The sequence below is a fragment of the Primulina eburnea genome, chromosome 1, assembly GCF_022965805.1.
Source record: "Primulina eburnea isolate SZY01 chromosome 1, ASM2296580v1, whole genome shotgun sequence".
NCBI lineage: Eukaryota > Viridiplantae > Streptophyta > Magnoliopsida > Lamiales > Gesneriaceae > Primulina > Primulina eburnea.
Window position 1 is genome coordinate 4,151,863 of NC_133101.1, and position 10,957 is coordinate 4,162,819.

The 10,957-nt window shown below is 33.4% G+C and overlaps 2 protein-coding genes across 2 annotated transcripts; both read left to right on the top strand.

Moving 5' to 3' along the window:
• Positions 1-747: 747 nt before the first annotated feature.
• LOC140823128 (large ribosomal subunit protein eL38z/eL38y-like) lies at positions 748-2,367 on the top strand. Its single transcript, XM_073184304.1, has 3 exons — positions 748-874; positions 1,727-1,910; positions 2,156-2,367. Exons 1-3 carry the CDS (start codon positions 872-874, stop codon positions 2,176-2,178), a joined length of 210 nt encoding a protein of 69 aa, XP_073040405.1. The 5' UTR covers positions 748-871; the 3' UTR covers positions 2,179-2,367.
• Positions 2,368-4,932: 2,565 nt separating this feature from the next.
• On the top strand, positions 4,933-10,765 carry LOC140823080 (phospholipase A(1) LCAT3). The gene is made up of 11 exons (XM_073184206.1): positions 4,933-5,224; positions 5,382-5,473; positions 5,986-6,113; positions 6,270-6,405; positions 7,406-7,457; positions 8,301-8,401; positions 9,028-9,207; positions 9,375-9,532; positions 9,977-10,031; positions 10,318-10,371; positions 10,501-10,765. Exons 1-11 carry the CDS (start codon positions 5,017-5,019, stop codon positions 10,672-10,674), a joined length of 1,338 nt encoding a protein of 445 aa, XP_073040307.1. The 5' UTR covers positions 4,933-5,016; the 3' UTR covers positions 10,675-10,765.
• Positions 10,766-10,957: the final 192 nt, after the last annotated feature.

Below are 10,957 nucleotides of genomic sequence, written 5' to 3' on the forward strand. Positions count from 1 at the left end.
AATGCTGTATTGTTTTGCTTTTTTAAAATATAACGTGATAAATTGAAACAAACGTACAACCTAAAGTTTAAATAAATTTAACTAAAAGCCTTAAATCTATTATATTATATACAAATTTTAGTATTCAGATTTAGTGATATGTTAAGCAAATATGATTAATTTCATACACCACGTGAATACTAGACTTATATATCCATATTATATTATTATCTGTAACCTAAAATAAGTGAGAGAACCACGTATTAACCAACTAATCATATTTGGTTTCCAAAATACTCCAATTTTTAAAGTCCGAATACCCCCTTCGTAGCATTCTTATTTCTTTTAAAAAACAACATACATAAATAAGAAAAAATAAAACACATAATTGAAATGAAAAAAAAAAATTCTCACGATTCCTATTTATATAAAAATGTATCGAACTTACAAATTATATTTTATATTAAATTAAACCAAGAATTCCATATATAAATTATAACGAGTAGTCAAATTTCAATCCTATACATGGATGACGTACAGTCTATCTGATACCAAATTCTCAAATTCTATATATAATCTGGGGTTTGAGAAGAGATTGAGACAAACATCTTCCCCAAAAAAAAATAAAAAATTTCCAGCTGACACAGCATAATTCATTTCACCAATATTTTTATCATAAAACCACGCCCAAAAACAGTATCCTTCTATTGTAGGCCCAAATTATATGGGCTGAACAAATAGGTTGGTCGAACTCGGGCCCATAACTAATTTTTTTTGAACGAGCCGATAACTGAATCCGTTTGCTATAAATATGCAAATTCAAGATCTAGGGTTTTTGCTCCTTCAGGTACTCCCGGCAAGCTAGGACAGAAGCTTAAGATCGTCGGAGACAATGGTAAGTGTGCTCATTTTACCCATTGAAAAGCTATTCTGATCTGTTTAACCGATATTTGTGGCGGAGAATATTCTATCTGTGATGTCTTGAATCTTTGTGGTAAATGTTTTACGTTTTCGTGATATATTTTGTGTGAAATGAGCTGAGAATATGGACTGCGCTTATGTTTAGAATGAATTTTCATGCTTATATGATGTGATTTACTGCTTTTAGAGCAATGCCGTTGTGAACAATACCTCATTTTCATGATTCTTCGGTGAAAGATTAGCTGTTCAGGTTTTGTGCAAATAGTGATATTCTAAATGTTTTAAATATGATTATGGAATTTGACTTCGTTCCACAACAAGGAGTATTATTGACAATATTGAATGGGCTTGATTTAATGTTATAATAATTAAGCATATGATTTAGGAGAGAATTCAGAACCATTGTTGTTGTGGATGTTTTAGATTCTGCAATGACGTTATCAGCATAAAAAGGTATAGATGAGAAGTTTAAAGTCTATTGCATAATTCCTGAATGAAACTCCTTGTTACAAATTCTTTGTTTTTGAATTAGTAAATTAGCAATATAGTTGATTTTCAAGTTAATAGAATAAACTAAAACCCATAAAATTATAACCCACGCGGATGTTAAATCTTCTGCTTCAAACTCATTAAAAAACGTTAAAAAAATCCAGTGTTATGAGTCGATTTTTTTTTGTGATTCAACTGTGTCTTAAAATCAGAGATAAAGTTTAATTGACACAAAAATAACTTGTTCTCGTGTGCCTTAACTATATTGCTTCTAGTTAGCTTATAGTACTGTGTGTGGGTTTCCAATTGAAATATTGTGGCCATTGTTAATCTCCAGCCTAAGCAAATCCATGAGATCAAAGATTTCCTTCTTACTGCGAGAAGGAAGGACGCACGATCGGTGAAAATTAAGAGGACTAAGGATGCAGTGAAGTTTAAGGTTCGTTGCTCTAAGTACCTTTACACACTTTGTGTTTTCGACACTGAGAAGGCCAACAAGTTGAAGCAATCACTCCCACCGGGTATGCTGTTTTTTTCCTCAAGTCATGTTTAGTCTTGGACAGTTCTTAAATAATAGTTTGTGTTGAGGATGAACTCTAGTCTGTTCTGTTTTATTGAAGCAAAACTTGCTACTAGAGGATTGCCCACATTTTGACAACTTTTATTGTAGATTGTCCGTGTTTTGTGCTTCTTTTTAATTGTCATTTCACTTTCATCAACTCGGCAGCTTACACTGAGTAATTGAATTTTCCACTGTCGTGTGTAGGTTTGACTGTACAAGACCTGTAGAGATTGATGGCTGGAGTTGACAATTTTTTCAACATAGGCATTTGGAGTCTGGGGTGTTGTGTTCTTCTGGTTTTGTTACAGATACCCTTTTTCTCATAGTTTATGTGTTGTCATTTTGTTAAATTCTATGCGTGGTTTCCCCCGTTAAAGCTGAATGGATTATGAAGGGAATTCATTGTTGTCGTAAAACCTCGAGCAGTAAAATAAAGCTAAAGAACAAAAGATATTATAGTAAATATAGAGAAACCATCCCTCAGATCGACACTGATGGATCTCTTTCAAAGTTTCTCTGAAAGCGGTCAAAAGATTATAGTTAAGGATTCATCTTCGGGTTTGTCAACCAGAGTCTACAGGCAATTGTGCCTTAAGTAGAAGTTTGGTTTCACAATTCGAAGCAACTACTGATAACCATCGTACTTGGGTTTCTAACTAGAATCATAGATAATACGTTAAATGTTAAGACTGTTAGTTGAGTTCATTATATGGAGATATTTCCAACTAGACCTCGGGCGAGCATGCACATCGAGGCATCTCGACACTCCAGTTACACCCCCTTGCTCTTATACCGATAGTTCTAAAAAAATTCGAATATGGGATTTTTGGCTTCTAGTCTTTTATTTTTTCATATGCAGTCAAAATCAACCATTCAGGTAGTGTCCATAATCAGGAAATAAATATTTCCAAAAAATAATCATGGAATTAAGTTATTTTAAAAAAATGATCGCTCTTTGCCATGTTACTTTTTGTGTGTTTCTCCCAATGAAGGTCCTTTAATCGTTGTCTTTGGGTCCGCCTGGGCCGTTGCACCCTAATGTAGGCACGAATGCTCAATTTTCCAGTCTTGATAAGGACCTTATTGTCCCCGTGCCATTATTTGGGCAACTTCAAGATAAATTATTCAACAATTGCACATGTATTCTCCGAATATTCCTTAAAAAATACTGTTTTGAATTCTGAAGTCTATTATAGGTGCTCTTGAAGAGAGAACTTGCTTGATGGATGATGATATTGTCAAATACATTTGAAAATGACGATCTTGAAAAAAACACATAATTTTCTATGAGTTAAACACGTCGTGCAAGCTATGGACTATGAATATAAATCGAATTTGGAAAACTCAAAAATCAAGTTTACATCCATAGAAACGATCGTTTAAATCTATTTGTTAATGTTGAATCTTTATTTTGTGATGATATTATAACTTGATCTAACTAAATCGGCATCTTATTCGGATCTGAATATTTGACATTAAATTTGAAGAAAAATCTCGACATTTTTTTGTAGGTTTTGATAAAAAATTTAAAAAAATTACATTAAAAATAAATGTTATAAGGTTTATGCTTTCGCATCTCATTTTGAATTTTATTTCCAAAATTTTAAAAAGAAAGAAAACAAATTTGGCTGATGGTGATTTGTTACCATCACTTAACTACAAATATGCAGCATATCCTAATGGTATTTGATAAGACTTTCCAATTTATCCCAACAAACCAAGGCCGCCAGGCTGGCTTTGAGAAAAACTGGACACGCATTTTGTTTATGAAATAAATAAGAATTTTCTAGAGTTTGTTTTTTTGTTTATTTTCAGTGGAAGGGATTTCATAAATATATTTGTTTATTAAGAGCTTTTATTATATTATATTGAGCAAAATTCATGTGAGACGATCTCACGGGTCGTATTTGTGAGACGAATTTTTTATTTGGGTCATCTATGAAAAATTATTATTTTTTATGTTAAGAGTATTAATTTTTATTGTGGATATCGGTAGAGTTGATCCGTCTCACAGATTAAAATTCGTGAGACAGTCTCACATAAGACCGCTCTCTATATTATTATTAATGAAATATTTATCTTCACCTACTATACACGTGGTGACAAGTTAGTGAATGTTAAATGCTGAGCTACCCACGTCGATCATTTTATTATATCATAAATAAGATAATATATTATAATAATCATAAATGGAAAAGTCTAAAGTTACCATTTTAATTTCGCGGCATGATTTTATGTCCCTACTCCAAATTTCTTTTGTTTTTTAATTCTGCTCCAAAAAAATTTAAAGTTAATATAGAACACCATATATAATATAATTACAAGAAAAATTTCATAATTTCTAATTTTTTTGCAAAAAAATATCTAATATCAAAATTTTGAGTGGGTCTCATGTGAGACCGTATCACGGATCTTAATTTGTGAGACGGGTCAATCCTACCCATATTCAAAATAAAAAAAATACTCTTAGCATAAAAAGTAATACTTTTTCATGGATTACTCAAATAAGAGTCACGAATACGACCCGTGAAACCGTCTCACACAAGTTTTTGCCCAAAATTTTGTATGTATATGTATATATGTTGTAACGATATGGGGGGATATGTGATTATAAAAACATAAATTTTGTTGTGAAATTGTATCATTTTTCCATTTTGTTAAACATATATATATATATATATACGATAAAATTTAAATTCATGAAAATATATATCTTTATATTAAAAATATAAATTTTCACAATAAATATAAATCGAGTTTACTCGATTAACGAATTTGTAAGATCTACTTATTTTTATTAATATAATATACATATTGCTCAAATCTCAATGTGACTTGTTTATTTGTTTAAAATTAAATTATTTTTATTATTATTATTATTATAATTTTAATTAAAATATAATCTATATTTTCTTTCTTTCAATCAATTTATTTATTTATTATATAATTTGGAAAAAAATAATAAATAATAGTTTATATCTGTAGTGATCTCAACATCCAGCATTGATCACCATCCCAAAATCCACAACCAACCCACATTCAACTCTTGGGATTTTTCTGTGACAATGCTTGGGGACTTCTGCTGTTGTGGGAGCTCCGACACAGACGATACCGTTGATCGTGACCCGGTTCTGTTGGTGTCGGGTATCGGTGGCTCGATCCTTCATTCGAAGAGGAAGAAATTCGGGTTCGAGACCCGGATTTGGGTTCGGATAATGTTGGCTGACTTGGAGTTCAAGAAGAAGGCTTGGTCCGTTTACAACTCAAAAACAGGTTCTTTTTTTCCTGGGTTTTTCTTTTTCTCTTTTTATGCTTTTGTTTAGTGTTTCTTTGCTTTATATGTTGGGTATGTGCGTTGAAAATTATCTGCTTTTTTTGTTTGTCTTTCGTTTTTGCTGTGGTAAGTGTGCGGAGTAACACGTTTTTTCAGGATATACGGAGTCGTTGGATACTGCTACGGAGATCATTGTGCCGCAAGATGATTACGGGCTCTATGCCATTGATATTTTGGACCCTTCTTTTGTAAGCTTTTCACTTGTTTGATTTTCTGAATTTTTTAGCCCGTTCTTTCGCGCGTGCTTTCCGTGATGTTTCTCTAATTTACTGACATTGTACAAGACGGGTAGACAGATGGTTTTGCTACCTAGTGAAAAGGAGAAAGAGATACAAAATGTGTGTGCTTGCTGATACGAATGATATCTTAAACTACACATGCCCGTTTTGTGGCATTCCTAGATTGTTGTTTTAGATGTTTTCTGGCGTGTGCTTTGCCCATGATCTCATTGTAAACAAAAGTTTTCTTGACCAATTTACTTTAACTGGGCCTACCAAACTTAGTTCCAGTGCCATCCCTTTTCTGATCGAGAGAAATGCTGGGTTCACATTTCTTTTGTCCCCTTGTCGATTACCATGAGCCCAGCAAGAAAATTCGTTTTCTATAGCTATAAGTTGTTTCCATTGCTTAGCCATTCTTTAGTGTCCTAATTTCTCTTTCCATCTCTCTGTGATACTGATTTTATTTTTTGATTTTCCAGTTTGTTAAGTGTCTACATTTGACCGACGTGTACCATTTCCATGATATGATTGACATGCTTGTTGGATGTGGGTACAAGAAAGGAACAACATTGTTCGGATATGGTTATGATTTTCGGCAAAGCAATAGGTAATTTTTCTGCTCAAAATTTCCACCATGGCGCCTTTTCATTTTTCTATTTATGTGCAGATTACTATTACAGTAGTACTTTTTGAAATTCCATCCTTTTTCTGTCGTAAAAGCTTTAGTTAAATATATTTACTTCTTGTGCTTATTACTTTACAGGATTGACAAGTTAATGGATGGCCTAAAAGAGAAATTGGAGGCTGCGTATAAGGCCTCTGGGGGAAGGAAAGTCAATATAATTTCTCACTCAATGGGTGGACTGCTGGTGTCATGTTTTATATCTCTTAATAGTGATGTATGTTTAGTTCTTTTATGGTTTTCCATGTCCTTAATTACCTTCATATCATATTTCTTTCAGGTAATTAATGAATTAAACTAAACTATCACGTTGCGTCTAAATACCAGAATCACGAGCACATGAGAGAGCCTGGTAACTCATTGTCAGGAACACTATCTGCATCTAACTAGCTATAGCTTTCCATTAATTGACTTGTACCATTCAGATATTAACATATAAGTTGCTTCTTGCTCCAAATATTGATGTTTAGTTTCTAGAAATTCACGTGCATCCTTACAAGTTCCTGAACACTGTGAACTCCAGATAATTACGGTATTGTTGTTAGTTTGCACAGGTATTGTTAATTATTTTCTAAAATTTAGTTTGATATGATAAATTTTCTAATCTTGAGAATACTTGGCCTTATATGGCCATCAAAAGTTGAATATGATGTCTTTGAATGTATATCGGTGCAAAGTCCTCTTTTTTTAAATGGACACTCAACCCTCATAGTGCATATATCCACACATACTTCTTCACTGTTGCAAGTGAAAAAGTTGCACCTGCTTGTATCTGTAAGATAACACCAATCGACACTCAACAAGAATAAAATTATTTTCATGCGTCATGCGTGTGAAATAATCAGCAAAGTCGTCACCATACCTTTGTTTATAGTAGTCACTCCTTTGCATTAAAAGATAATTTATAGGAGCTTTTTATGTTGCTGTATGCAAAGTTCAAGAGTACTTTGGTTTGCTCCCCCTGAGTTGCTCAATGTTTTAATTTCTCTGCCATGAAAACCTGACCACACTTTTTCTTACTTTTTGTGATTTTTTCTCTTGACCTCATATGTGGAAATTGATCGATTTATTTTCTCCTCACTTGTTTAGTTTCTAATTAGTTACATTTGTTTTCTTTCCAATGGAATATTTCAGTACCTGTTTTAGAACAAATTAACTCATTCATTTTTATGCTGTTGGAAATGGAGGCTTGACGACAAGCTTAATTTTCGCTGCAGACTTTCTCCAAATATGTTAATAAGTGGATTACCATTGCCACTCCCTTCCAAGGTGATCTATCTTTTGTATCATTGCTGGACACACTACTATGACAAACTATATTTGATTTGAAAATGCTGCTCCACTAAGAAGGAAAGTTGAAAAATGGCACCAACCAAATTTTTTTTACTTTACTGATCGTAAACCTGATTAATTTTCAAGCTGTCGTACTAAAAGTTGAAGTGTATTCCAATTATTTTATGTTTATCGATTCTAGCATTGGACCAATCCTTGGATCTTGGAGAATTAAGGAATCTAAGGGGAAAATCTATCGTGTCTTTGGAGGGATTCCTCGTTTGATGCCAGTTGTTTTTTGAAGCATAACATAGTGCCACCACTTATTCCTTACATATGTTTTCTTCTTTTTTTCCCAAACAATTTTGCTTGCACTGTAGAGCAGGAGATGTTATTGTACTTAACCTTTAAATAGAGGTGCTCTCCAGGTGGCAAAATATGACATTTGTTTTTCTTTTTGTTTTTGTTTTTGTTTTTCTTTTTCTTTATGCCATTATTTTTGTTTCATAGAAATCAAAATGGACAGCATTTCATTTGTAGTCAGCCTTATATCAAGTTTGGCTGTAAGTAAAAAATGCTATACTGGAGCTTGGTAGGAGATTTAAAGTCCATTCTCTCTAGTCAGAATGTCGGTTTATGCTGAATCTACTGATGGTTTTACTGAATGGGTTTCCATGGATGTACATATTATTTTTCTGAACCATGTAAATCTTGTGCTAGATTACATTTATTTTTGTGGCAGAGTGCTTCTTCTTATGGTTAGATTCATCTTTCGATCAAGTAGATCATCTGCATTCATTGACTAAATCAACTTAATAGAGATCTGATATCTTTGAGCAGGTGCACCAGGATGCATCAATGATTCTCTGCTTACGGGATTGCAGTTCGTTGAAGGATTTGAAAGCTTCTTTTTTGTGTCAAGATGGTCAATGCATCAACTGGTAAACTTCATGGTTGAAGGACTTTTTGTGTTGCCTCATGAAATAATGTACCATTTGCTGTACATTTTTGCTTAGGCTTTCGATTCAACTCTTTCTGGTTTATAGGCAAATAAGCAAATTTTTGTCCTTTCACTCTTGTTTTCCTTCCTCCCGATCACATACCTATTTAATACAATGTGCTGCCCATTAAAATGATGTTTGCATCATTTCAAAGCAGGTCTGGATGAACCAAAACATGAAGATGATTGGGCACAGTATAGTATGCTTAGTATTCCATGAACCACTAAGATGTAATGAAAAATATGAGATTTGCCATTATCCTTTGAGTTTTATGGTAATGTCAGCTAGAGTTGTAAGGATGATCCTGTTGAAGTGAATGCCGAATTCATTCGCTCATCTTTTATAGTTCTACATTTTCCCATAACATTCAGTGAATAGTTGAATGTTAGTTTGTTGATGCAAATATGATTTGACTTTTTTCTCCAAGACTTTCTCAATCTACCAGTTTTATTTGGTTCTCTAGAATATCTATCGGTTTTGTATTGTGTTTAATTATACACTTCCTATTGTCAGACATCGCCTTGTCCTCTTCTCCCTACCTTATGTTCTTCTTTGATTTCTGCTAGCTGGTAGAGTGCCCATCCATTTATGAGATGTTGCCAAACCCTGAATTTAATTGGAAAAAACAACCAGAAATTCATGTCTGGCGAAAGCAATCCAAGGACGGAGAAAATTCAGTTGAAAAGGAATCCTATGGCTGCAATGAATGTGTGACTCTTTTTGAAGAAGCATTAAGAAACAACGAGGTAAATCCTCTAACCTTGGCAGTAGAAAATGTTTCAAACATAGAACATGTAAATGCCAGTTATTGTGTTGCTTTGTGTCTTATTCTTCACATTTCTATGACCTTTTGTGTTTAATTGCAACTCTACGTTACCTATGTTATGGTAGTCTTTTTTCTTACATCTTGCAGCTAAATTATGATGGTAAAACAATCGCTCTCCCTTTCAACTTTAAGATTTTAGAGTGGGCTACTGGTACCCGGAAGGTTCTCAATGAAGCTCAACTTCCCCAAGGAATTTCCTTCTACAACATCTATGGAACAACTTTCGACACACCTTTTGATGTTTGGTTGGTGGCTTATTAGTTGTTCATCTCTTTTTGATTTTCAGTGAAGTTGAAGTTCTGATTTGCAAGGATTCTCTTGATTCCATCAGCCATAATGAGAAATGAGAATTGTCATGAAAACATGAACTGCCATCTATATGGACTTTTCAGTGAGATTTGATTATATATAGGAAAGAAAACCATGCAAGCACGGATCATGAAATCTTCTTTGATTAGGAAACTTAATAAACTTAACCCGAAAGAAGAGAGATGCGAAACATCAATCAAACAACCATATCTTTATAACTAAGATTTTCTGTAAGAGTTGCAGAACTGGGAGGGGCTAGTTTTATTGTAGTGAAAATAGTTTGCATAATATTTGACAAATTTTGCATTGGTGTTCTGAAATTTCTGAGCAATAAATCTGTCACCAACTTTGACCGGTGTCCATACTTCTTTTTCTTGCAGCTATGGTTCAGAAAGTTCTCCCATAAGTGAAGTATCTGAAATATGCCACACAATGGTAACTGCTGCTTGGATTTTATTTCCTACCTATGGGAATTTGAGCGAATCCCATGTGTTTTTATATGGAAGTACAAAAGCATACAGCACCTCTGTATCTCGTTTACATGCTCTTTTGCTATGTATTAATTTTCACGTCTAAAGATCATGAGAACATGACAGTGTGAATTACCCCGTGTTATGTGCATATTTTTTAACATTAACCATATGGAACATCTTTGGATAGAAAACTTCGTGACAGTATAATTGCCACGGTGGTGCTTACGGTATAATTTTGTCATTCGCAGCCTGAATACTCCTGCACAGACGGTGATGGAACTGTCCCTGCTGAATCAGCAATGGTAGAATAATTTCTTCTTATTTAGTATTCCTCGTATATCGAGATATGGGTATACCGTCAAATGTCTCTTGCCTAATCACTTTTCTTTAATTCGAAAACTCATTCTCTTATTTACATGTATATCATGCAGGCTGATAAATTTGATGCTGTGGAAAGAGTGGGAGTTGCTGCTACTCATCGAGGATTGTTAGCAGACAAGAAAGTGTTTCAGCTCATACAGAACTGGTTAGGCGTCTCCTCTGAGGTTAAGGTGAAGTATTCAAGAACGTCGAAAGTAATGGATGTGTGTTTGAATCAACCTTAAGAGGAACTCTACATTTGAAAAGTGCAATCCAATCTGTGTATTATGCTCTATATTTAGATTATCTTACAATTCAAAGCATGGAATTTCTCAACCTGAATTCAGAATGTATGGAAAATTATTAACATTATAAAAATGTATGTGTTTCTCGAAAAGGATTTTCGACATGAAATAAAATAATTAACATGAAGGCAAGCATAATAAACCTAGAAAATTAAAATATCTATTTATGTTATAAAGTTTAAAATTATATAGAATAATTATTACGTATAATCATAAAATGGAA